General features: G+C 52.8%; 3 protein-coding genes across 3 annotated transcripts; 2 read left to right on the forward strand and 1 right to left on the reverse strand.

The window, feature by feature from the left end:
• Window positions 1–114: 114 nt before the first annotated feature.
• On the reverse strand, window positions 115–14,332 carry RETREG2 (reticulophagy regulator family member 2). Its single transcript, XM_082284795.1, has 9 exons — window positions 14,010–14,332; window positions 11,674–11,780; window positions 6,914–6,944; window positions 6,064–6,199; window positions 4,646–4,730; window positions 3,728–3,865; window positions 3,305–3,399; window positions 2,292–2,427; window positions 115–1,555 (listed from the first exon to the last, which is right to left on the reverse strand). The coding sequence occupies exons 1-9, from the start codon at window positions 14,222–14,224 to the stop codon at window positions 831–833; spliced, it is 1,668 nt and encodes a 555-aa protein (XP_082140921.1). The 5' UTR covers window positions 14,225–14,332; the 3' UTR covers window positions 115–830.
• Window positions 14,333–14,434: 102 nt separating this feature from the next.
• On the forward strand, window positions 14,435–20,953 carry CNPPD1 (cyclin Pas1/PHO80 domain containing 1). The gene is made up of 8 exons (XM_082284827.1): window positions 14,435–14,671; window positions 14,860–14,962; window positions 17,390–17,471; window positions 18,051–18,171; window positions 18,262–18,390; window positions 18,569–18,630; window positions 18,882–18,999; window positions 19,500–20,953. Exons 1-8 carry the CDS (start codon window positions 14,603–14,605, stop codon window positions 20,130–20,132), a joined length of 1,317 nt encoding a protein of 438 aa, XP_082140953.1. The 5' UTR covers window positions 14,435–14,602; the 3' UTR covers window positions 20,133–20,953.
• A 936-nt stretch (window positions 20,954–21,889) lies between these two features.
• On the forward strand, window positions 21,890–26,317 carry SLC23A3 (solute carrier family 23 member 3; the record flags this gene model as incomplete). Its single annotated transcript, XM_082285373.1, has 12 exons — window positions 21,890–22,003; window positions 22,273–22,433; window positions 22,947–23,041; window positions 23,378–23,451; window positions 23,740–23,921; window positions 24,074–24,197; window positions 24,512–24,659; window positions 24,740–24,993; window positions 25,184–25,289; window positions 25,364–25,531; window positions 25,710–25,805; window positions 25,986–26,317. The coding sequence occupies exons 1-12, from the start codon at window positions 21,896–21,898 to the stop codon at window positions 26,315–26,317; spliced, it is 1,848 nt and encodes a 615-aa protein (XP_082141499.1). The 5' UTR covers window positions 21,890–21,895.
• Between the last annotated feature and the right edge of the window lie 365 nt (window positions 26,318–26,682).

The following is a 26,682-nucleotide window of genomic DNA, read 5'->3' on the forward strand; positions in this document are numbered from 1 at the left end:
TCGGATTCTCCAGGTGCCATGCTACGATGCCCACCAGAGCACAGATGGGGTGCTAGAAGGGTCAGTGGTGCGGAAGGCAGGAGATGCCACGGCAGCAAGAAACTGGAGTACTGAACAGGGCCAGGAGTGAATTTCATTGATTGCAAAAAAATTAACTCCACAGCCACCCAGTAACAGAACTCAAATGAGACAGGGAAAAAAAGCAGGTATCACCCAACACCCTGTTCCAGCAGTGACACAAAAGACAGTAGCAGTCTGCAGAAGGGGTCTCTTTGCACAACACCCATCTGCCCTTGTCCCCTTGCTACCCTCTGCTCCAAAGACCTCTTTCCCTTTGCTAACCCCTGAGATCCACAATTGACTGTGCACCCCATCCCTCCCCCCAGACAAAACCAATGAAAGTTAAAATTATTTACATTTTTAGCCATTTAAAAACCCAATAAAATAAGATTGCATATGTCCTACTGGGGATGTGGGTATTAGCAGCAGCTACAGCTAGCTCGGTACTCTGCGTGCAAAACGAAAGACAACAGAAGACAGACCGAAATACTGCACCATTACTAGGAAGCGTTTGCTGGGGTTGGTGTTTCGATTGTGGCATAAGGCTTCTAGGAGCTGGCTCCTCCCCAGCCGCAGGGCCTCCTGCTCAGCCAGTGAAGGCCAGGCTCTAGAAGGATGGAAAGGATTCATTATTCCTGACATAGCACATTAACACTGATGCATTTCCATCCCAGTCAACACAAACATCTAAAAACCCACTGCACGTTCACTCTGTGAGTTTTTCCTTCTTTCCAGCGATGATGGAGAAAAAGGGGGTGCACAAATAAGACCTAAGACATAGATGCTGCTGTCATCACTGCCTCCTCCTCATCTCCTTGCTTTGGCAGCTCAGCAAGCACGTGAGAGGAGGAAGATGGAGCAGCCTCTTGTGCCTCCTGCTCCTCTCTGAGCCCCAGCTCTACATCCATTTGCTCCAGCTCCCCCTGATCCAGTAGCTCAAAGTCATCTGCTTCCTCCTCATCCTCTGGTGAAGCTTCTGTCTCTGTCTCCACCACTTCGCTCTCTGACAGGTGTGCTTGGAAGCTCAGTTTCTCTTCAGGCTCGGTGGGGAGGAACTCAGAGAGGGAGGGCCCTTCACTGGCCTCTGAAGACCGTAGGAGGGCAGAGAGGGTGTTCTGCACCGCCGTGGTGATGGCAGTGGTGACGATCTCCTCGCTCAGCGTGTTAATGCAGATGCCCAAGCCTGGGGCAGGGACAGTCTTTGGCTCTGCGTTGCCTCCTGCCGCTTGCCCACTCCCATTGAAGTGCGTATTTACAAAATGGAGAGGAGACGCGAGGCGAAGGATGGAGAGGTCAGAGTCCACGGCCTCCTTCTCTGCTGAGTCCAGCTCACAGGCAGCGTGGGCAAGCTCAGGACCCAGAGGCACACCAAACACGTCTTCATCACTCTGTGGTCCCAGGTCTCTGGAATGATATTCTTCCACGGATGGAAACTCTGCCAGGTCCTTGGAAAATGACTCCTCTGGCTCACTGTGCAGGCTCTGCTGATCCAGGTCTGAAAGGCACCAGCATTAAGATACAGGTTCCCTCACCTTGACCTCTCACCCACCTTACCCCAGCTGACACACCACAGCTGACTTTCAGGTACCTTCCCTATCCTTGGAGCACAGCAGGAAGAGGTCTGCAGCTATTCCCTCCTGCCAGTGGCATGATTCACATGGAATGTTTCTTTTGTGATCCTGTTCTATGTGCTCTGTGCCCAGAGAGGACTTCCTGCTCCAGCTCATGCTCTCTGCATCTAGAGCCCCCATCAAAACCCCCAAGGTAAGGGAAACTGTGTTTACAGCACGTCCCCTGCCTGCTCCTTCCCAGACACCCAATTAGCCACATCCAAGTGATTACCCCCATGTTCCTCACCACTAACCAGCCCTTCTCTGAGCTAGTAAGTTTGACAGGATGGGGTGCCTGACCTGTTTCACCCAGCATCACATACAGGTGTGTGACTATCCTATTCAGTTATTTCTGTGGAACTTTGTGGGTGGCCTTGCTCCTTTGCTGGAGTCACAAGACAGCATTGCTTTGTGGGGCAGTAATTAGAGTCAGATGTCCACTCAGGACCAGCTTATGATCAGCCATGAAGACAGGGCATGCTGCACTGCTTTTCCTTCCTCCTTTCAATGCTCTTCCCATGCAAATAGCTGGGCTCTCTACCTGCCCTCCCATTTGTAAGACCCGTTGTTCTGGGCCAAAACACCGAGGATAAGGGGGCAGCAAGATGTCCCATCATGTACCTTCAGAAACGTCCGTCAGCTGTGGGGTGGTAGCCCTTGAAACAGAAAAGCCCCCACTCTCCAGGATAGAAGCCTCCTCATCAGAGAGCTCAGAATCTGTGATTGACAGTGCTAGGGCAGTTTTCTTCACATCCACCTGCATGGGATGAAGGCAGAGAGACAAATTCCTGTGTTACTAAGTACAAGTACTGCCTATGGGCACCTCCAGACCTTCCAGGCAGAAGTCCTTGCTGGAGGAACAGTATGCTGGCAAAGTGCTTCCTGCACTGGAAGGAAGGGCAGTCTCAGCTCACTGGCCCAGAGCTTTGCCTGCTCTCAGTGAAGAACACAAAAGAGGCAGCACAAGATGGGATGAGACTGTAGGAGTCTCAGAAGGCTTTGATCCTTCTTCCTCTCCTGGGATCACCAAGGAGAACACCCCTTTCCCTTCTGCATTCACACCGAGCGCAATGAAGCCTTCTACAAGTAGCAGTGCTATCCACATTCCTTTGGAAACAGGCTTCCCACCTCACAGTCCAGCTACATGCCCAGAGCTATGTGAAGAAAGATGCTTGGTTTTTTTCTGTGGTGCAAATATAGAAAGGTCACACACAATCTGTCTGAAAGCAGAGAACTGTGTAAGAGACACTAGAGCTGCTCAACTCCCTTTTCCAGTTTTGAGGAGCCCCTGCACATTATACCAGGGGTTTCATTTCTTCAAGAGACACTCACATTCTCTGAGCATGAAGCATAACCATCAAAGTAATTCTGAGGTCAGCAGGAGGCTGGGGCATGGCTGGCCCTGTCCTGCTACGGCGTCACCAGCTCTGTGGCACCAAATTCTCAATACCCAGATTGGAAATGATGGCCTTCATCAAACACATGCCCTTCTCCCCTTAGAATTCTGCAAAGAAGTGATTTATTGCTCTGCCGTGTGTTATCATTGTTGCTGTACTCAGACCACCCCTCGGCTCCCAAGCTGCTATAGACCAGACAAGAGGGACTGGCTCCTGCCAATCTCTTTGTGCTCTTACCACTGGGGAAAAGCCTGACAGCTCTGCTTCACTCTCACTCTCCGTCTCTGCTGTTGGCTCATCACCTGCTGCAGGCTCGCTCTTCCCCTGTCGCTCTGTCAGAAAGAAAAGAAAGGTTTTACATGACACTGAATGCATTTTCTGCCTTTATACATCACTTTCCCTTACTTCTGCTACCCTGTGGAAGAGCACAGGGTTCCTGGAGACAAGCATAACCTGTTGCTCTCATGTGCTGTTCTCAGGATCACCTGGGAGCACACAGTTGCTCTCCCATAATCCTTAAGTTTCCACCTCATTTCCCCTATTCCTCTGCAGCCTTTCACCACACAGTGCTGGCAGACATGGTTTCCTATTGTCCTTTTTCTACAGCTCCACCCTAGGAATACAGCACCAAAAAAAGCCAGAGAGAAGGTAGGTCCTTACTCTTCTTCTCATGCTTGTGGTGCAGCGTCTCTGCTTTCATACTGTAGTCCAGTTTCATCAGGACAGGCTCCAAACGTGTGTACATCCTCTGGATCAGCTCATGGTAGACCACCAGAGGCCAGAGCAGAATGCTGAGCACTGTGGACATGGAATGCAGGTAGTGTGAGAGACAGACCAAGTACAACCCAACTCTTCCTGTGGTGCCACTGAGAAAGTCTGCATCAAGGGAAACCTATTTCAATGGCACGTGCTTTCCCATCTGACTGCTCAAAAATCCTCATCCATGGCTCTTCTCACTCACTGCAAAGCTGCTTGATTAACCAGGTTTAACTGCCAGATCTCAGATAGAATATAGATTTATGTTAAGATGAAGTGTAGGCCCTTCTCTTCAGCCACTGCACCCCAGCCCCAACATGCAATAGAAGTCCTGAAACGAGCTTAAATGAGAATTAAAACTAATTATCACCAAAATTTTTATAAGGGTAGCAGCATAGAGCTCATATGCAGATGCGCTCACAGCAGAGCACCAGAACAGAATTATTAGGGACTCACGATGCAGTGAAAAAGGTCTATTTACCCAACATGCAGCTTTGTTAACAACACTCTCGATATGGATTTGCTCACATTAGGAACTGAGAGACTGTAGCTCCCTGCTTCCCTGGAGCCTCGGCCAGCACAGCCTGAGCTGCGGGGAACAGAGGGCACCAATGTTTTAGTCACGGCTCCCTCTCCTGCCTTTGCAGTTGTACTGCATGCACGCACTTAGAGAGACTTCCCAGAACACATTCCCTGTATATCGATTCATCACCTAGCACAGACCCCCTTGAGAAAACTACAAATCTGCTTTTACCAGCCTATCAACAGCACAGTTAGGTCATGTCTCAGCTTAAGTCAGACAAGAGAGCTGCTTATACTCACAAATGATGTAGGAGATCATTATGCCTGGAACATAGTGTCCAACTACAGCCAGAATCAGGCAGCCTGAACAGACACTCATGCAGAACTGAAGGAAGAGAGGAACAAACAGAAGTGACAAGAGGGAGAGAAACATCTACGCAACCAATGCCAGAAACCCAGTTAGTACAAGATGAGGGATGGTCCTAACCAAGTCAGTCAGCCAGCTCTGCACCAAGTACATTCAGGTGCTGACAGTCACAACCTGGACAGCTCAGTTGGGTTAAGGTGTAAGCATTACAGGTTCAAGCACAGGATGACCAAGGTAACCCAACACCCAATAAAACAAATCAAAACTTTATCAGACAGTTCTTTATGAAGTAAATTACATTCCTTGAGGATAGGATGGGATATTGCCAATTGCCACTTGTACATTTCTCCCGTAAAGCTCAGCACTTCAGGAGAAAACTGTCCTGTCCCGACAGAGACAGGAACCTGTTACAGAGTCACCAGATGCTGTGCCACTGCTGTGCCATAAACCAGCTGGCAGAAGCATTAGCAGAGCCCATGCTCCCATCCGACCAGGACCTCCATCCCCTGGAAAAAGTGAAGTATAATGGTGCAGCCCTGATGGCTTGTCTGACATTCTCCTGGGGCGAGGGGGCAAAGTGAGAATAGACAATCTGCAAACCAGGGCATGGGTTCAGATATGGACAAAATCCAGCAATTAAGAGTTCAGTTCATAATGGAGAGGGTCTGCAAAAGCTAAGGTTCCTCTATGGGCTTTGCTCCCAAAGAATTCACTCTTTATGGGCATCTTTGGACCTGGTCTTCTACTACCTGTGGCTGGGACAGAAAAGGAGTAATTAGCAGTGTTAGAAACCCACTTCTTTTGGCACACTGAACCCCAGGAAGCCTGACACAATCCTAGTGGTTGGTCTGTCCTACTTTTTGTGATGCTAAGCCAGCTCCTCTCTAGAAACCCTTTCCAAACAACATACATCACAGCCATTAGAACATGTTTAATGACAAGTTTCCATGCACTCAGGAACAGCACTGTGTTTGGATTTTGCTAGCTACAATCTTGGCTAGTGAAATAGGACCATCTTAAGAATTGAACCTGTGAAAGGGCCAGAGACTGTAGGCTTCCCTTTTTTTCTCCCCAGTCCCAATCTAAGACCTTCCTTTGCACACTAAGAAATGAAATTAAGTACAGCAAGCCATTCACAGGAGGGGTTAAGTTCAGCTCCAGTTTACAAATACTGGAAGTCAATTACTCATTATTGAAACCTCCCATGGCACAGAATCTACAAGGAATGAACAGCAAATATTGGACAGGGATAGTAATTGTAAAAATATTGAATTTACATTCTTCCATCTCTTAAGCCACTAGTAATGGAAATAAAAGCCCCCGCACAGAAGAGTAGGTATCTCCAGCTTACCTTGGCAGGATTTTGCCTCTTGTACTGTAGCAGCTCCTGCAGGTACAGCCTGAAGGTGACCCAGCTCTCTGCCAGACAGTGGCACAGCTCAGGGACACTGAGCAGGTGAGGTTGTGCCCCTGAAGTCACCCCCTCACTAGAGACAGACAAGAGCAAGAAGACAATCTTTGAACATGGTCTGTTTTCCTGGAGTGGAGGAACAGCTGCACCAGGAAGCAGAGTTCCCTACCAAAGACTTGACAATACTGACTGCATCTTCAACTGAACTACAGAAGATGCTTGATTTGGAGACAGTTTTTCCCCTTAATCAGGAAGAAAGTTAAGAGACACCTGAGCCAAGCAGCAGCAGATACCATGCCACAGAATCCCCATGCCACAAGCCCAAGATGCAAAGCAGTTTACTCAAAGCCACACAGAGTAACTAGTTATGTGGCTCCCTCTGGCACCAAGTCCAAGGTAGCCAGAGAGTGGTGCTCAGACCTACAACCAGAGCCAAAGATGCAAGCCACGCCACCAGAGAGAGCAGCCTGCAGAAGTCAGTCTCAGTGATTTCCTTCTCTCTGGAGGATTCTTAAAATAGTTCAGGACAGATCCAGGGAAGAAACCTAAGAGTTCCTAACATCAGAAGTACTTGAGTTTTACTGCTACTGAAAGAACACTAGCTTTCCCCGGAGTCTCAAACAGTGGCTCCTGAGCTGATAAGCAGCTCCCAGTGCAGAAGTCACTAGCAGTGTTTCACAGCAGGGGCCATGCAGTTTATTCACAACAGAAAAAAAGGACAGGTGAGATCACCATACTAAACTAAGGCTTCCCCACTCTTCCCCACCAAGGAACACATCTGCGAGCTTACCTCTCTCCTCCTGGCTCCTCTGATGGCTGTGCTGTAGAGAGAACATAGCAGATTAGTCAGCCAAGTGAAAAATAAAACCTGACATTTTTACCAGTTGAACAGAGCAGAGCTGAAGATGTATGATCCTTAGCTGGGGATGGACCCTGGGGACCTTCTTTGTGCTCTCATGCAAGCAGGAATCGCTGGCTTGCAGCCTGAGCTTGGAGGCTTTAGCGAAGCATGCCTGGAGACTTGGAGCAGCAGAGCACTGATCTCTGGGCACCCCAGCACACCTTGCAACCCAACACACACATGGCAGGACACTCATATCTGAAGTGTATCCTGGTGTTAACATGGGACTCTCCTCTCCAAGGATCATGCAGCTTTTCCTGGTGTCCCACATGTCTGGGCAGTGCCATTCCCACAGCGGGTGCCAGCACTTGTCATTCACAGGGGGCTGCCAGCACAGTTTTGGAGCTGGGCAAAGCTTCAGCTTCCATCTCGGAGCTAAACATGGCACCAGGAGGTCTGAGCTGCATTTCCCACTGACCAGCCCTGTCCTTGGCAGGATGCTGTGTACAAATACCAGAGATGTCCCTGCTGTCTCCATCCTCTCCCACGGAATTAAGTAACAAATAGCAGTCTTGTGCATAATTTTCTAATTTTAGGGCTCTTTTATACCCCCTGACAGCCTTTTGTGCCAGGCACAGATATAACTATACTCCTAAGGTCCGTCACTCTGGATAAGAGCAAGGGAAAGGCTCTCCCATTCTTCTCTGCACTGAACCCAGTGATGATCAAATAGGGACTTAGTTCATGCAGTACTGAAGAGAGGAGCAGTGTTTCAATAGCAGAGGTCACTTATGATTATGCTCTGCTTTTAGATACATTGAGGAAAAAAAAATTCTACAACAACTGAAATTCATGAGCCTGGTTGCTCACAGATTGGGATATCCTGGCAAGCTGACTGGTGTCTCAGGATGTACAGGGCTCAACCAAAGCTCTTCTATCAACACAGCCTTTATAAGTCTCCTGTATTTAACAATGCCCTGTTTGTGCTGTGATAGCTCGTTGAGATCTACCCTCCTGTACCAGTCTGCCCACTGTCCTAGAGCTGGCAGGGGCTGATGTATCTTTGATGCTGTCTGACCAGCAGCAAACTCAGTGCATGAGGTTATAACCCTAACCCTGTCCCCCACACTGCATGTCACCATGTAAACAGAATTAAAATAAAGGAGAGTTTATTTTCAGAGACCAGGCTTATAGTCAGAAATGGGTTAAGGAAATGCAACTTGTGCAAAAAGGGGTTTGAATCCTCCCTGGAGTCACCAGCCAGGCACAAAGCCCAAGAGTAGCAATGACTCCCTCAGGGGAATGCACCGAAGAGGCAAACAACCATCACTGCAATCACCCAGTGAGACTTCAGACTCCATCCAGCTCAAGTCACAGAAGAGACCAACTGCTTGTAGCAGCCCTGCCACTGTTCTCCCAAGACACAGGACGTTGGGCCAAGTCTGCCAGACTCCTCCTCCCGCTGCAGGCACTGCACCAGCCGGCTCGCGCAGTGGAGCAGGAGGCCAATCACCCAGGGAGGAGGCGATTCTTTGAGAGCGTGACCCAGATTTCCAGTAATCAGGCCTGACAAGAGGAGTCAACTGCTCTCAGACTGGGCTGTCCATTCGCTCTTCTGCCCAGAAACATTTGGCATGGCGGATGGGGCAGCTCACAGAGGAAGCTTGGGCTGCAAAGTGAATATTATGGATGCAGCTTCACCCCCACAGGGCAGCTGCTTCCCTCCTGCAACTGCCATTGCTGTGTTTTGTTATTGTGCTCAGGAATCTAAAGCTGCTTAATCGCAGCACAGAGAAATCCAGCTCTATCTCTAAGCCTCATCTATCACCTGTGCTAAATCACCAAACACATTACATCTGGCACTAGCCAGTCTGTGAGGGTTGGCTACACCAGCTGTACAGTGTATCAAACGAGGTGCTGGGATGCTCGTCACCTCTGCTGGACAGATGTGCCAGCAACACAGTAAGTGGGATGGCACAGGAACCCCACTCCTCTCCGACTGGTTGCAGTCATCCCAGCCATCCAAAATACGCCAGCAGAGGGAGTGAAACAATTCTCCTCAGTTGATCCTGAAGGTTTCAGAGACACTTTGGGGAGCAGAACATTACAGCAGGCTGCAGGGTCTTCACATGATCTCAGCTATCTGGCAAAACACAAGCTGTCTTTAAGATCAACAGTATGTTGCTTCCTGTAGTAGAGTAGTCTGCCTTCTGGCCACTGAAAAGCATTGGAATCTTACACTAGTTGCAAGAACAGCCCAACTCCAAAAAACCCAGAGCATTTCCAACAGGAAAGGGTCCCTCAGTTAAGGCTTAACTCCAACCTGTGCTGAAATACTGTCGAGCACCAGCACAACTAAGCTGGCAAGCAGGACACCCAGAGCTGGCCTCAGATCATCAATAACTGGCTGAAATCGTTCTGTCAGCATTTCACACTGGACTGTGGATTAATACAAATCACTTGATATACACCAGACTCTTCTGAGAGATCAGACAGCCATGCAGGAGTTTAGGTTACATGTTGGTACTGACAAACTATTGCTGATGGATTCCTTGGCTCTTACAGGTTTTCAACACTTCTCCAAGAGACATTCTTCATCTGTATGTAAACTTTAGCTAGAAAGCAGGGGCCCTTTTTAAGGAGTACTAGCATTCAATGGCAACAAAACTTTTGCTAGAGCTCTTCCACACTGCACTCTCCTGCACTGACTGAAACACAGCTGCCAAACAGCAAGGCTACAGAAAACATCCCTACTTGATACCCATTTCAGGAGAAATTGGAGATGCTTCCTAAGTCCTTAAATAATGTTTAAGTAGAACTCCATGTAGATATTGAGAAAATACCCTGCACAGGAGCTGCAAATATGCAGTCCCTTCTGAAAGGACCTAAAAAAGTCGCACAGCTTGATGCTATTAGTGTGACCCTGATCACAGTGTGTGAGTAACTGCAAAACACATGCTGAGGTTTTAGCATTCCTTCAGAAGTCATCTTATAAGCAGTCATCTGAGACACACGTGCTGACTCTTGTACGTACATGCTGACTCTTGAAAATATGGTACTGACCCATCTCCCAGAACTCCAGAAAAGGCTTACAGGAAGCACTAAGGAGGTAAGCCACAAAGCTACAGCTCTGCTTCAGCAGGAAGTGAGAGCCAAACAAGAACCCCTAAGTGTTCAGGAGTACCAGTTCAACGGGAGGCCCCTCAGGAATGCAGAGCACCATTCCTTCCTTGTGGAAGCAAAGGAAACATGGTCCAGTGGACCATGTCAAAATCAGGGCTGTGACCTAACCAGGCACATCAGAAAGGTGTCCCTGTTCTCTGCTGTCAGCAGCAGAAAAGCAGGAAGGAGTGAAATATGTGAAGAACACTGAGGAGAGGCACAGTCGGATGTGCACTGACTTCCAGCAGAGCAGATGGCCTAGGACGAGCCTAACCCCTGGTGCTGCAGTTTTGTTTGCTTTTCTTTTTTATTCTTCATGGCTCTGCATCATATAAATAGATTTCAGTATGAATTTCCTATTTCTTCTATGACAACACAACTTTTACAGGCCAAGTACTTGCTGGAATGATTCCACCCCCACCTGCCTCAATGACACCATTCTGTACTGGACACCAGACTTTCGCATTTCTGGACATGTTTCAAGTGAGGTGGTTTGGGTTGGCTTTAAACTATTCCCTTTAAAAACCAATGTGAATAAGCAGGAAATTAAATTGGCCAGTCCAGTTTAACTGCCTGGTTACTTGAACCACACAGAACAAACAGTTTCAAGACTACAGCTGTAACATATCTAATCTTATCAGGATTTCTGTGAAAGCACCCTTTAAGTCAGTACCCTTTTAGGTCAAATAAAGGGCACCTTACAAACACACATATAGAGGGGCTTTCATTCAGAAACTCTCCCTGGAGTAGAGGGGCAGGGATGGAGGGCCCTGAGCTGCCTTTGAACAGCAGCAGTAGATACAGTAGGAAGGTCTGGGTTCCGTCATTTAATAAACTCAAAGAAGGAGGTACTCGAAGCAGACAGCAGCCAGTCCATGTCTATCATCTTTATGAGGCTATTCCTCTTGCTGCTTTTGTGTCTAATGTTGGCACAGACCCTTCAATAAATGGGAAAGATAAGACAGGTGATCAGACTCACTGATTAGCTGGAGATCAGATGCTGTTCAGTACAGGTACAATACACTAACTGTTGCTGCTGCCAGACCTCATCATCCACTCTGCTACCTGCCACAAGAAGTGGCTCACATTTGCTCTGCTTCTTTCAAGGCACAAGCCCACGCTGAACTTAACTAAAACCAATACACTTTCATCCCCTCCTTTCCTTCCCTCAGCTCAGCTGGCCATACGTGCTCAGACTTGAGATGATCTTTTTGCTACATTTGCAGGAGAGAAAAGACACAGCAGAAACACATGATCCCTGTCACTAGCTTCCCTGGCAAGCTAGCTGGGCCCCTTAGCCACTCTCAGAATGAGCCACTCCCAGAATTTCTCAGCACTGGGAGCAATTCTCCCCCATGCCCAGAGCATTAGGATACATCCTAATCCTCTGACACAGATAAGAAGCAGCACCAGTATCTGGGCCTGCAGTAAAAATAGGAATAGGACTTACACTACTGCTAAGAGAGTCCAGGAAGGGCCATAGCCATAGCCCAGCAGCTGGTAACACTAGAACTGTGTCACTATCTACAGTGCTAATCATCACATACCTGAGAAATCAAACAGGAACCTGGGTTTCCACTTCTCCAACAAGAGGATGCCAAGAAGGGACATGCTGAGGAGAAAGAGGGGTCTCAGGGAGGTGGAGGAAAACAACCTAGAAATCAAACAAGAACTTGTTAGGCAGTGAAAAGACAGCAAATTACTGCTCTTGATGAGCAAATAGATATGGCTCGAAGCAGAAATATCCAACTGCTATGGGCTACTGCAGCAAGCATTGTACTCTGCAGACACCCACTCACACCACAGCACGTTCTCAAATAGTGCCTTTGCCCACCACCAGACAGCTGACTCCCTGCCATCTCCCAGTGCTCTCCTCCCCTGCTTCTGAGCTCCTCCCTAGGTTGCAAAACAAAGCTAATGCTCCCTGGACAAGTCCTTCCAAAGCCTCAAGGTGGAGGCTCTAGATAACATAAAGACAGACTGCTGTAGCAGAAAACTGTTTGCAACTCGGCCTGTTCGCTGGAAACCTACATCCCATTTGTCATGGCAAGGTCCAGCATTACAAGCAGGTAATGCATCTTGCCATTCTAGATGCCCATTCTCTTATCACAAACCTCCCCGTTTCACCAGAGCCTAGCTAGCACTTAAATCGTTTAGTTGCTTTGTGACATGAAACCTTTCATGTCCCTCATCCACACAATGGATCAAGCCACTTGCCAGATCACACAATACCACTCACACACAGCTGGGCAATGCCACTCAAAGAATTTATCTCCCCACTCCACAGAGATTCAATAGCAAAGGTGCCAGGGTGGCACTTGTGCCAGCAGTGGCTGTCTGCATTCATCCTTTTCTCTAGTTCAGAGGAGCTGCTTTTAAGTCACTCCAGAAAAAAAAAAAAAAAAAAAAAAAAAAGGGAAATGCATTCACCTTCACCTCTTTAACGAACATTCCTTTCCAGGAGGGAAGAGCAGTTTTGCTTTTTTACCCTGCTCCTCTTCAGTGAGTGTTTGCCAGAAACTAATGTCAAATACACCAAACAAAGACTGGAGTCAGGGAAAATCTCACAGTGCAGAGCAGGGAGGGGTTCCCACCAAGCCACAGTCACAGGTAGAGAACCTGGAAGTGAAATGTGCCTCATTGGGCAGCACAGAACAAAAGCTGCACTTTCCATGGGCTTACAGGACCTTTAACAACCTAAACAACGTTTGTATTCCTTCTCATTAAACAGCCAATTCTGTAGCTTAACACATCATCTCAGGATGGATCTCCTCCTATTCCATCTCATTTATGGATTTCAGTTAAAGGATGCTGGCTGAATCCTCCATGGGACCCTAAATGATTTTTCCTCCTCTGCTGTACTTAAATCTCTCTCTGCTGTCCCATATTCTGGGCACTCTTTGCTCTTCTCAACCTTATCATGCACAGCCCCTGGGCTGTCATTGTCTACCACCCCTGCCATCTCACCTGCACCTCTCCCCCTCCTCACTTCATAGCTCTGCTCTGAGACTTTTCAGGTGGTAGAGTAACCCAAAAAAGTTTATGTGCCAGCTACCACGTACACCTCTGATAATTGTATGGATGAGGAAACAGAACATAAACTGCCTCATCAGAGAGACTTCAAAGGCTGTTCGGTCACATACTTTTCCCTCCTCTAACTTCAGAATCTGCCCCTTCTTATTTCACCTGCAACCAACCTTTAGCTCTTTCCCTGGCCACTTCTGACCTTTTCTGCTGGGAAAGCCACTGACAGAGCGTTTTCAACAGTAAAAATGACTCACTGTTTATACAAACAAACAGGATGTTTTTCATTCCCCTCCACAGCTGGGCTCTGCCACTCACACTCCCATCTCCTCATGCTGCTGCCCCGCGGAGAGGCAGAGAAGGGAAAACAGGAAAGGTGGAATAATCTCACACCAAAACCGAGTGAAAAATCAGCACCTCCCGGGAAAGATTACCGAGCAGAAAGGTTTAAATAAAACGCCGCAGGGCAGCTGCCGATGCAGGAGGCCGTGGAGATCTCTGACCGCAGTTACTGAGTGAAATGAACTGATAAAAACACGGATGCAAAAATTAAGCAGAAACGTGCCTGGGCGAGGCTCCAGTTGGGCCCATCTGCATTTTATTATCGCAGGACAAGGCAAATCCTCCTGGCACTTTCTCCCCTCAGGGAGGGGCCTGTTTATGCCTGTCAGAGGAAAACAGCGCGGCTACTCCCGGCTGTGCATATCCCACGGCGGTGCGGCTGCAGGAACACACACCGCCGGAACCCAGGGACACCACCGCGGGCCCCAAAGCCGTCGCACGCTGCGGGCACGGGCACGGGCACGAACCGGACGGGCGGCACCGACAGCCGCCGGTCCCCCTTCCCGCCCCAGCTCACCAGAGGGCCCCGCCGAGCGCGGCCGCGGTGACCAGGCTGTGCAGCGGCCTCTCCCACACCAGCAGCCGCTGCGCCGTCGCCAGCGCCGCCTCCCAGCCCCGCAGCCGCTGCCGCAGCGCCGCCGCCAGACGCGCCGCCGCTGCCGCCGCCGCCTCCTCCTCCTCCTCCTCGGCCGCTGCCGCCGCCGCCGCCTCCTCGGCGCGGCCGCTCGCCATGGTTGCGGGGGGGGGGCGAGGGGGGAGAAGGCGGAGATGCCGCTGTCACCGGCCCAGGCGGGCGGCACCGCCTGAGGGACCGGCGGCCGCTGCCGCCCTGCGCGTGCGCCCGGGGACGGAGGAGGCGGGGGGGGAACCGGGTGACACCGGCCGCGCGTGCGCCCGGCGGCGGCAGGGGCGGGGAGCGGCCGCGCCCCCACGCCGGAACAGGAAGGGCGGGAGGCCGGGCGGTGGCGGTCGGGCTGGGAGCGGCTTTGAGGGTTCCGCTCCCGACGCTGCGCCGGGCCTCGGCCTCGGAGCGGATCGGCACCGCGCCCTCAGGGCCGGCCCTGTATCGCCGAAGGGGAGCTGTCAGCCCCCGCCCTGCGAGCGGGTAAGATGGAGCTGGACGAGCTGTTGCTGGACGAGGAGGGTGCCTTCTCCCTCAGTGGGTTCCAGGAGTTCACGGTGAGTATCCGCGGTCCAGCCTGCTCTTAGCAGGCCCCCGGGGCAATCCCCGCCCCTCATCCCTCGCTCCCGGGGAGCCCCGTGTGGCCGCAGGCCCCGGCCCGGTGTAGCCTTGAGCTGGGCTGGGGTGGAAAGCACGGTATGAGGAGTGCTCTGGGCCTTCCTCACGTTCCTCTGTCTGCCTTCAGTTCCTGCCCAGGCACCAGCAACTGAGCGAGAGAGTGCGGAAGCGACTCTATTATGGCTGGGACAAAGACTGCAGCCTGGATAATCTCTCTAGCCCTGTGGCAGGTGGGTTGCTGATTGTCCCCAGATGGGAATGCTGAGTCAAGGGGGTTGGAAGTAGCCCAAGGGGCCGAGACCAATAGGTCACCTGCTTCCTCCCCAGTGCCAAATCCCACCCCTGCACGGCCTTTCCCACTCAGTACAGCAGGGCAGGATGCCAGAGCCTCATGGCTTCTGCTCTTTCTTCTGTTGCCCTGTCTGGCCCACTGCTGCATTTTTGACATCTCACTGGTGTGTAAAGTCCTCTAGATTGCTTGTGAATTTCTTGGCAGAGCAGGTTGTGAACTTCTGCCTGGTAAGAGCTGTCTTGGACAATTGCTTGTGCTCTGCAAAACACTCAGCTTTGTTCAACTTCTAGTTGTGAGCACCAAGGGGACAAGTTCTTGCTGTGTGTTTGTCTGGATTGCATTTTTTTTTTCCTGTCAATTCAGCAGTGTGTTGAGGAGCAGAAGGACATGGCTGGGTTAAGGTTGAGGAGCTGCTGCAGGTGATGGTGGAGAGGAATGGAAAAGGGCAAGAGTAGTTTGCTAGAGGGCCTTCGCTGTGTAGTTGTCTCAGCATTTCCGATATCTGCTTGCTAGGGAAACAGTCTGAAGTTGCCAGAATGCTGTGTGCGATGTGCCTTGGTGAGGAAGAGGATGCTGAGCATGTGGTGCCAGGGCAGACCCAGGCAGAGCAGCCACCTGCTGGGGTGCTGCTGGGAGTCACGAGTTCCAACACAAGCAGTGCAAGGGACGCTTGAGGCTGGCATTATACCCGGGTACAAGGTGGGACTGTTCCATGGATGAAAGTTCAAAGGGTACAGTCATGCAAGAAAACTGTTGGGGGCTATTAACTCTAAGGACTGCCTTGCACTCAGGAAATGCCATGGCTCCAGCAGCTGGGCACCAGAGTGACGCACAGAGAATGTGTTCATGGGCTGATCTGCTTTACAGCCTTCCTTCACCAGCTGCTGTCAAAAAAGTGGGCCCAGGACTATGACATCCATCTTGGTACAACTGTGTCTTGCCATAAACTACATGGCAAGTTTATGGCACTGTTCTTCAAACAAGGCAGAGGCTTGTTGGGAGAGTCTGGAGTAGCAGGAAAAGGTCTTTGGTATTGGGGGTTGGATGCAGAAGGCAGTATGGGCCTCGCTGAGGAGAGAAATTGAAAAGTGAATTTGTTTCTTTGGAAACAGAAGAACAGTAACCACACTCACTGTGCCATGGCTGTGAGATGGGGAAACTGATCAGCTGCTCTCCGCGCCCTCTAGGGCGGGACACTGTTGTGAGATGGATTTGTGGGCTGAAGAATTTGGTTTCATATCAGGACAAAAGCTGTAGGGATCCCTTGGGATGTTGTTATTGCCTCTGTGGTAGTACAAGGGTGGCCAGGAAGGACAGAGAGAGCAGCAGCAGTGGGAGAGGCTGGGAGCAGCCAATGGGTGGCTGGAGCTATGTCTGCCTGGTTGTACACCACAGTAGTGGTGTGGCCTGAATGGTGTAGGGAGGTTCCTTAGAGCAGTGTTTTTCTGAGCTTGGTGGCTGCACTTTGGGCACATCACTCTCATTAGTGCAGCTGTTCTCTTAGTTGCTGGAGAGATGTAGAAAGGAGGGTGTGGTGATGCTTCCCCTGGTAGCTGGAAATGCAAGGCTGCTGGGATGAACACTATTCTCAACTTTGTCAGCCAAGAGCTTGGAAGCAAAATGTATTTCAAGTTTCCTGTCTAAAGCACTTCTTGCCAAGCATCAGACCATAGTGCTGCTTGGGATGCTCCCAGCTGGTCCTATTGTGTAGGGAAGTGAGATGGGAGCTGCTGGAGCCATCTGCCAGTATATGTCAGTCTCTGGCCTTTTCAGTGCTTGAATGCTGGGGCACGTCCTTGAGTGCAGGGAAAGCAGGCTGAGCTGCAGTTACACTGTATTGCTGCTTTGATACCCCATTAGTACCTTTGGGCTCCTGCTCACATGGGTACCTTGTACGTCATCATCTCGGGAGCGCTAGGGCTGTGGTGTAGGGGAAGCTGGATCGGTGCTGATGAGATCTGCAGGGGGAAGATGCTGCTGGTTGGAGGGGAGCAGAGGACCACGAAGATGTGGTCTGACATCAGGTCCAAGAAGGTCTCCAGAAGGGCTGTCTGAGATCCTGCAGGGTGAGGGGAGGTTGTTTCTCCGCAGCTGACTGCTGGTGACACAGACCTGCTGATCTGGCACTGCCACAGGCCCTTGGTCACTCACATCCTCTTCCTGCTGTGATCTGCCTGACCTGCATATTTGTTTGTTCCTCACTTGTCTCTGACCTCTGATAAGGCCTGTCCTACCTTCATAGTTTAATTAAAACTTGAAGGGCTGAGCAAACACCAAGACCTGGTGGGCTTGTGGGGAGAAGGGGAAGGGTGGGTGTGGGCTGTGCCACATGAGGCTAACTCTTTTTGGTGCTTTTCTGTCCTAGATATTGCTGTGGAGTTGCTGCAGAAAGTGGCTCCCAGTCCTATCCGCAGACTCCAGAAGAAATATGTGTCTCATGTATCTCGGTAAGAAGCAAAACCTGTCTCTTCATGTCCTGGGTCAGAACTTGGAGCTCTGGTCTTACTTGTGACTCACTTTTGTCCCCTGGTGCAGTCACTGGCTTTGTGCTTAGGCCTGATTAGTGTCAAAAAGAGCAAAAAGGGGTAGGTGGCACAGACAGCAGGCACGGTGATTTCCTGATGCAGGCAGGCCTACTTCAAGTATGCCCTGCTCTCTGGGATGCATGTGTGCTCTTGTTACTGGGAGTCTGTACTGGCTGGAACTGTAGCTCCCTGGGTAACCAGGTTTGAACCTGGAGTCTCCTCTTGGCAGCTGAGCCCTCACAGCATTCCTTGCTGCCGGCAGGGCTGCTCAGTTGAGAGCTGACTGTGCCTGGGAACAGAAACCAGGGCTTTCTGCTCTCCACCCTGCATCCCCTGCATTTTCTCTTGCTGCAGCTCAGGACAGCTGGCACAGAGCTGGCAAGGCTGTGACCTATTTAGTGATTTGCTAAACCTTCCTACTGCCTGCATGGGGAGGGAGCAACCAAGTTGTGCTGTGGTGCCTGGGACGTTTGTAGCATTGGTTCTTGCCCTGTCCCACAGGGAAGCTTGCATCTCGCCCTGCTCCATGATGTTGGCACTGGTTTACATTGAGAGACTCCGGCACCGGAATCCCGAATACCTCCAGCAGATCTCATCTTCAGACCTCTTCCTGATCTCCATGGTGAGTGGTGGGCAGGGGGGTAACTGGGCTGGAGGGAAGCCTGGAAGAGTGCAGTGAAGACTGAGATCCTGTCCTTTGTGCTACTTTTAGATGGTTGCAAGTAAGTACCTGTATGATGAGGGTGAGGAGGAGGAGGTGTTCAACGACGAGTGGGGAGCTGCAGGGAAGGTGGACGTCCAGACCATGAACACACTGGAGATGAACTTCCTGAGCGCCATTGTAAGTGAAACTGTCACTGCTGCCAACTGTTTCACAGAGCATGGGAAAAGAGGCATTGAGGGGAGTCTGGATTTCTGGTTTTCCCCCACATGCTCCCATGAAGGGATAGAGAAGGATGGTGTCTGGGTGCTGGGTGACCTGCCCTGACTGTGCTGACCTTTAACTGCTGTCCTGACAGGACTGGAGTCTCTACACAGATCCGCGGGAGCTGTTTGAAGTGCTGAGCTGGCTGGAAGGACGGTAGGTGTCTGGGATGGGGGTGATCCCTTTATCTGTGTTGCAGCCTGGCTCTGCCCCTGCTTGGAGGTAGCCCTGCTGCAGTGAAATAAGAGATTGGGACACCTGTGAGCCTTAGCTAGGCTCTCCGGCTCCCTTCTGCAGAGCTTAAGCAGGGTCTACTCCAAGGCTGCCTGGGCTGAAGCTGCTTTGATGGGGAAAGGTGCATACCACATCCACCATTCCCCATTTTTTTTTTTTTTTTCTTCTTGCAGTGTGGCTGAAAAACAGGGCATGTGGCGTGGCTGGTTCACCTACACAGATCTGTGTGTCCTCATGGAGCAGTCCATGTGGCAGCATGTGCTGGGCCAGTTCTACCAGCAAGTGGTGAAGGTAAGGGCATAGGAGAGGAGCTACTTGCAAGAACATGGGACCTAGGAGGCTGTAGATTTGGAGCAGGACCCCCTTTTCCACTGAGAGCAGCACCTTGATTTATTCCTTGTTGAAAAGGGAGGCTGTCAGAAGATGCTGATTTGCAGCTGCACTGCCTGAGGCACTGCAGCCTGGTGCTGGGTGGTGTGCCCTGTGCTGGACCGCAGCCCCACAAGTCATGGTGCAAGGGCATGGTGGTGGCATGGAGGCAACTGGGTGCTGGCTAGGGTCTTGAACAGGAACTGTTGGCTTTTAGCTGGGGCATTTTGGTTTGTGATATTTAGGCCTTGCTTTGGGCAGGCTGTGTGCCACCCACCATAAGCAGTGTGGCTGCCAGCTCTTGGCATCCAGGGGGATGCTTTTTCCCATCGCAGCTGCCGGGTTGATCCTGGCCATGCTGCATTATGGCTGGTGGGTGGTGTTGCTGGGTGGGTCTGGGCTAACATTTGGTTTCTCCTTAGCTGGCCTGCCTCCTGGGTGTGGTGTACCTGACTGGCTTCGCAGCCATCTTCACCTCCATCACTGTAGTGCACCGGTCTGTGTGCATGAGGAGTGTCAGCACTGCAGCTCCCCGGCCTGCGCTGTTCCCTGAGGAGGGCAGGTGCCAGCTGGATGCTCAGCCAGCCCCAGCCCCTGGCCAGCCCCAGCCCGAGCTGCCCAACATCTCCTCAGCCAGCTGCACCCGTTGCCTGGGGGAGAATGAGATGACCAAGGAGCCACGTCGTGGGGGTGTCACAGCAACTGCACTCTACCTGTGGGGCAGCATGATGACGGCTCTGTCCTACCCAAAGGCACCTGATCTAGCCCAACACAGGAGCCTCCCACAAGGTCCTTTCCGGAAAGTGCCCACTGCCTGTGAGAGATCCAACCGTACCAGCCCCACTGCAGCCCCCAGCCAGCCTGGCCCCTTCGGACTTGCCGTGCTCCCAGCTCCTCCAGTGCTCCACTGCCACACCTGCTCAGCCACTGCAGGCCCCACATGGGATGCAGCCCCTAACCATGAGGACTGGCTGGACCCCCTGGGGCTGAAGCAGTGCTTCTTGCACACTGCTATGGATCTCAGTAGAATCAAGAGCTTCATTTTTCCCAGCTAGGAGTACAGGACAGCAGCCCCTTTCCCTTTCCCTTCCAGTGTGGCACAACTTACTTCCTTGCACTTCTGGGACCCCTGATCCTTGGAACTGCATGGGGCTGAAGGCCTGTGCATTACTTTCAAACCAGCACTTGTGTTCCCCCACCCAGGGCAGGGATGTTCTTCACTTGGGGGCTGCTGGGGCAGGTTGGGATAGAGCTGGCTTGCTGGGGTGGGAACTTACTAGCTGGAGGGTAAATATGGGTTGCCTTTGGGCTGGGGTGCTTGTGCAAAGGGGGGGTATTGTCCCTCTTCCTGTAGTGAGTGGTGTTGGACAGAGGTGGCATATGGGATGTTGGAGGCTGGGACTGTGTGTGCAGGGTGGAGGGGCTAAGGCACTGACCCCAGTGAGAAGGTGGGGTGCCTGGGATAGGGGAGAGGAGGTTGAAGGAGGTGGGAATGAGCTGGCTGGTCATAGCAGTACTTACATTTGGGGGCTGTTAGGCCGCTTCCTGGAACTTGCAAGAGTGACACCGAGCAGGTACCCTGATGTGGCTGGGCCCTGCTGGGCTTGGTGGGGATGAGGTGTGGTTAGGGCTGAACTTCCTTATCCTGCTTGTGTTGGGTGTTTTGAATCTGGGGTGCTTTGTGACCCCATCCCAAACCCCAGCTGTGTCTGTGAGCAAACAGTGCCTGACTGCTCCTCAGAGTGGGAAGAAGGCATCTTGTCTTGCTGACCAGGCCAGCTCATAATGCCCCTTCTTTTTACTGTGGATTTTACACCTGTTTTTCACTCTTTTGTAGATGCAAATCTCTTCCAATAAAAGTAGTTCTTGCTGTGTGCCTGCTTTGTCCTGCTGAGCTGCTCCATGCTGGCAGCATGCCTGCCCCAGAGTGGAGCCATGTCCATGCAGCTGTGCCTTCTCCTGGAGCTGCTGTGCAAGACAGATCCTAGGTGCTGCCAGTGAGCCCAGGAGACCTACAAGGCCTGTCCTGCAGTCTCTCTCTGGTTACAGGAGGGATATCAGGTCCGGTGCAGTCAGGGACAGCAGGAGAGAGGAGGATCCCCATCCTTGGGAATGTGGGGAATGCATGTTCTCCACTGCTCTTTGCTCTCTGAAGTCTTACCTGTTAATGAGTGACCCTTGAGCAGCAAGGGCTCAGCCAGGTCACTGACACAGCCACCTCTGCCCTGTGACAAAAACATAAGCATCCCCTGCCTGTGTACCCTTGGGATCCTTTCCAGCCAAGCAGGCAGCTCTTGGCTCTGGCATCCTTATCTAGTGGCAGGATTCCATACTCTCCTAGGAGAATGGGGGATAAAATAGACCCCCATTAGAGACCGGGCTGGACTGGGAGGGCAGGAGCTGCTGTGCTGGGGAGAAGCAAGCATGGGCAGGATACATGGAAGCTGGAGGATGCTGCTGGTGGGAATAGTCTAAGCACGTGGAGGAAGAGGTGTCAAGGCTGTGGCCTACCCGGTCCCTGCCCACAGAGGCAGTGATGGGATCCGGGCTGTGGGTAGTTGGCACTGTAATAGTGTCTGATGTCCTGCTTGTGGCTGCCTGTCACCTGGCCCGTGTGGTGACAAACCAGGGTGACACTTGCATTCCTGGCCACAAGGGCAGGTTACTCACCAACTCAAGTTAATGGCTAACCCTGGGGCAGCTCCTGGGGAAGGTGGAAGTTCAGCCATGTGAGGATTTGCAAGGAGGTCTCAGGGGGCTGGGAGCCTGTCCCCCCTCTCTACACTGAAAACGGGGAGCGGTGTGGGGAGGCAGCAGCATGAATGGGGGCCATGGCAGAGCACCTGGAGCTGGGAGCCCCATGCTCACGTCCTGCTCCTCCCAGAAGATGTGCTCATGGATGGTGAACTGCTGCTTAGCCCTTCAGGTAAGGGGGGACCAGGGTGAGCAGCCAGAGAGATGGGATGATGAGGAGAGGGCTGGGGATCCTCTCAGATTGCAGGGCAGGGGCTGCATCCTACCAGGCAAAGGGTGTGTAGGGCTGTGGTCAGTGTATGCTGGGAGGGGAGTGGGCAGTAGTGAGTGCTGCCCAGGTGGTGTCAGTGGGCATCTGCCCTCTCACGGGGACTGGGCATGGGGAGCTACAGCTGTAGGTGCTGCAAGGAGTTGTGACTGCTCCATCTCTTCCCTGCGCAGCACCTGGCTGTACAGACCTCCCTGCTCTGCATCTTCCACCTCCTCCTGCTGCCCACCCTGCCCCAGGAGCCACCTCATGCCCAGACCACCAGCAAGCTGCTGGCATGTAGCCTCTTTGCCTGCGGCATCTCCACAGTGCTGCAGACCACCCTGGGGAGCCGGTGAGCAAGGGGGGGTGAAGGGGGAGCAGCTGTCACGAGGAGGAGGGTGATGCCATGGCAGGGTATGTCTGTATCCTCCTGGGATGCAGGAAGATGAGCTTTGCTGGAAGTGGGAAGGGGCACAAGGAAAACTTACTGTGCTGAATCTCTGCACAGCTGTCACAGTCGTCCCCTCCATCTTGCACATACCTCTAGAAAAATTGCTGTGCTTTCCCTCTAGCTACTCACTGCCTTGCTCCAACATTGTACACAGCTCCTTCAGACCATCCGGTGCCTGTGCTGCCCACACAGGGCCTGGGTATGGGATTTGGCAAAGCCTCTGACCTCTGCACATACTCCATGTGCTGTCCCTTGGGATGTACTAGGGCACATGTAGAATATGGGGTAACCTCCTGCCACTTTGGAGTTCTTCTCTTCCCACCCCTGCTCCTCTGGCAGCCTGGGCTTTTGGAGGAGCCTTGTTCCCTTTGCTGTCCTTCCTCCCTAATGTGTGCTTGTTGTCCCCTTCCTCAGGCTGCCGCTAGTTCAAATCCCATCCTTTGAGTACTTGGTCCCTGCCATGATGCTGAGCTCCCACCTGTCCCCTGGTGCCAGCACAAACAGGAATGGTGAGCACAGCTCTGGAGCCTTTGTCCTTTGGGGCCTGGGCCATGCTGGTGCCAGGGGAATGGCAATGATGAGGTGCCTGGTAGGTGGGGTAGGGATGAGGGGTAGCAAGGGGTCCTGCCTGCTGGCCCCTCTGGTGATGGTGCACAGCGTGCTACTCACTCCTGAGTGCACTTGCTAAATCTATGGTCACTTCCCCAGGGTCAGGGCTAATGGGGATGGGGATGCTGGCACACCGGTCCTTCTCCAGCCAGCAGTCTCCTTGCTGCATGCTCTTGGAGACGGCTCCAGGAGCCCAGGATCCACATGTATCACACCCTTCCAAAATTCCCTTCCAGGCACAGCCGTGGCCAGTACATGCCTCGTACCTCATTGCAGAGACACAGGGAGCTGGGCTGACTCGCTGCGAGAGGTGGGTGCTCCTGTGCTAGGATGGAGGTCCCCATCCTGCTCGATCAGCTTTCCACTTGTCACCCATATCCCTGTACCCCCAATCTCTTTTTCTGGGATTTGCCATGAATAGAGGTGCGAAGGCAATGGGGATCATAATGCATGTCCATGTATATGTTTCTCTGCGCTCGGGGTGAGTGGAGCATGTAAAACAAGCGATGCTGCTGGGGCACTGGGAATGTCACGAAGGGAAGGTGTTGGACTGCTCTCCATGTATCCTGCCCCACAGGCCCGTCCTTTCCTCTTTCAGGTCTCTGGAGCAGTGCTGGTCTCTGGGCTGATTCAGTTGGTGCTGGGAGTGTCTGGCGTGTGCGGGTGGGCAGCCCGGCACTGCGGGCCCATGGTCCTGGCCCCCAGCCTGTCCATCATCGGGCTGTCTGCATACAAGGAAGCAGCTTTCTTCTGCTCCACTAACTGGGGTGTAGCACTGCTGTATGTGAGCCAGGGACTGTACTGGTGGGTGGCTCCTGGGGCTTTCTTTCACCAGTGGGACAGGGATGGGGCACCCTTGCAGTGCATGGCACACATTTGGGGCCTCATCACTGACTGTGATGCTGTGTGGTGACCCGTGCTCACTCTCTTAGGCTCATGCTCCTTGCTGTCACCTTCTCCCAACACCTGCGGTCCTGCCGCCTGCCTTTTTGTGCCTGGCCTCATGCTTGGGAGGGCTCCACAGAGTCATCAGTTCCCACCCTGCGCACGTTCTCGGTACTGTGGTTTGTCTGCTCTCTTCACTGTCACCACGCTTCTCTCCCCAAGCCTGGCTCTTTGGTGTGGGTTTAGGTAAGACCTGGAGCACAGGCAGGGATGAGAAGCTCTGGTGCAGCTCCCAGAACATGGATGCTTCTCGGGATGTGCTGGGGACCTAGGGTGTTAGAGCAGAACAGCTTGGACTGCTTCCTGCAGGGGTAAGGGGAGATGTGGTATGACTCCTTGGGAAAGGTGACAGGACAAGGATGGGGTGCTGGCCAGGGCAGGCAGGGGGGAGGGTCCCCTGCTGAGGGTCTCCTTTTGCCTTCCAGGTACTGTTCCCATTTGCTGGTGTCTGCATTGTCTGTGCCATCCTCAGCTACTTCCACATTCCCTGGGAATCACTGGACCCGGCCATGGCACAGCTGTCTTGGGCCAACAGCACTTTCAATGCCCCTTGGATCCACATCCCCTATGCAGGTGGGGGGCAGCAGGGCTGAGTGCAGCCATCCACGTTTGGACAGAACTTGTATCACCTGTCCCTTTTCCCTCTACTGCAGGAGAGTGGAGGTGGCCGCTGCTCACCCCCCGGGCGTTGGCAGTGGGCATTGCCATGGCCATCGGCTGCAGCATGAACTCCGTGGGTTGCTACGTGCTGTGTGGGAGGCTGCTGCGAGTCCCCCGGCTACCCCCTCACGCCTGTAACCGGGGGCTCTGCATGGAAGGGTTGGGCAGCCTCCTGGCAGGACTGCTGGGCACCCTGGGGGGCACAGCCTCCAGCATTGCCAACACCTGTGCCACTGGCCTCACACAGGTATGCCAAGGTGGGGGAAATGGGTTGGCAAGGGATGGGGAGGCAGTTGAGCAGGTGTGCGGGACTCGTAATGGCCAGGCAGTCACCAAGACAGCACTGGGAAAGGCAGGTGTGTACAGCAGGATGGGGCGGGAGACAGAGCAGGAGGTGATGCCACCCATCCTCACTTTCCCATTCTTCTTTCTGCCAGGCTGGCTCTCTCCTCTCGGTGCAAGTAAGCGCTGTGGCGTGCATGGTGTTGGGCATGTCCCCGAGGCTGGCAGGGCTCCTCACCCACATCCCACTGGCAGTTCACGGTGGGTACCCTGCCCTGCCCCTTGCTGCGACACCTGCAGCCTGCCTGGCACTGCCTGACTCCTGCCCCTCGCAGGAGGGGTGCTCTGTGTAACCTACGCCATGGCTGTGGGCACGGGGATCTCCTACTTCCAGTACGCAGACATTGACTCAGGGAGGAATATCTTCATTGTTGGCTTTGCCATGTTTATGGCACTGCTGGTACCACGGTGGTTCGGCACGGCACTGACTCCCCTGGCCACAGGTAGGAGGGACATTCCCCAGAGTCCCATGACCACACATCTCCAGTGTTCTGGGAGGCTGGGTCGGCTCATGGTAGCAGGCAGCTCCCTCTTCAATCCCTGATTCTGCCATGGCAGCTCCTGCCCCTTTCCCCTGGCTAGGCTGGGACCTCCTGGCTGATTCTGGCACTGTCCCTGCAGGCTGGGCGCCACTGGACCTCCTCTTCCTCTCCCTGCTTATGGTGCCTGTCTTCTTAACTGGCTTCTTGTCATTTTTTCTGGAGAACACGGTCTCAGGTGAGGGGCTGCTCTAGGTGCTCTGCATATTCCCCACTCCGAGGACTGGATCTGTCCATTGGACAAACCACCAGCTCTGCCTTCAGGCAGTCCTACTGAGGATCCTGGGGCTGGTGTGGGCTGGGAGGATGTACCTGGAGGAAAGGGCTCCCATTTCACTGCCTACTTCCCTGCTTGCAGGAACGCTGGAGGAACGAGGGCTGCTTTCTGAGCAGCCATGGAAAGTTAGAGCTGGTGACTGTCACCTCCATGGAGAGAGAGGCAAAGCCAGCCAAGCCTATAGGCTCCCCACTGGGCTAAGGAGGCTGCTGCCATCTTCCTGCAAAGCCTTTCCATGCTGCTTCCTCTGCCCAAGGAGTGAGGAAGAGGAGGAGAGTAGCAGTGCCACCGAGGAGGGGACTGCTGCCCCGGGGGAAGGGACACACCTGCTCCCCAAACCCAGCTCTGGGGAGCTGCAGCCAGCAATACGGTCAAGCCAGACAGACATGCCTGCATGGCACACTGTGGCCTGACCCTGTCACGCAGGGGTGCCTCATGTGAAAACAGGGCTGTGCCCTCAAGGCAGCTTGTGAGCCACTTTGCTCCTCATTTCTGAAGGCCTCGAGGGCTGGAGGAACCTGAGCTTCCACCCTCCCAACACAAACCTGATTTCCCTGTTTGAGAGCGAGATATAAAAACCTTCAACCAACTTTGCCTTTTCCAGGGGATTCCTTTACAGATGGGATTTACCTAGGGGATCCCCTGGTGCCCTGAGGACTGTGACTGGAGGGCAGGGCTACCTGGTGCCACTGCAGGAGGATGTGGGTGCCTCTAAAATTCACCATCATCCTGTGGAGATGACTAGGGGAGGGCTCAGTGCTTTGGACACCCAAAGGAC

The sequence above is a fragment of the Coloeus monedula genome, assembly GCF_965178545.1.
Source record: "Coloeus monedula genome assembly, chromosome: 7".
Taxonomy (NCBI): Eukaryota; Metazoa; Chordata; class Aves; order Passeriformes; family Corvidae; genus Coloeus; species Coloeus monedula.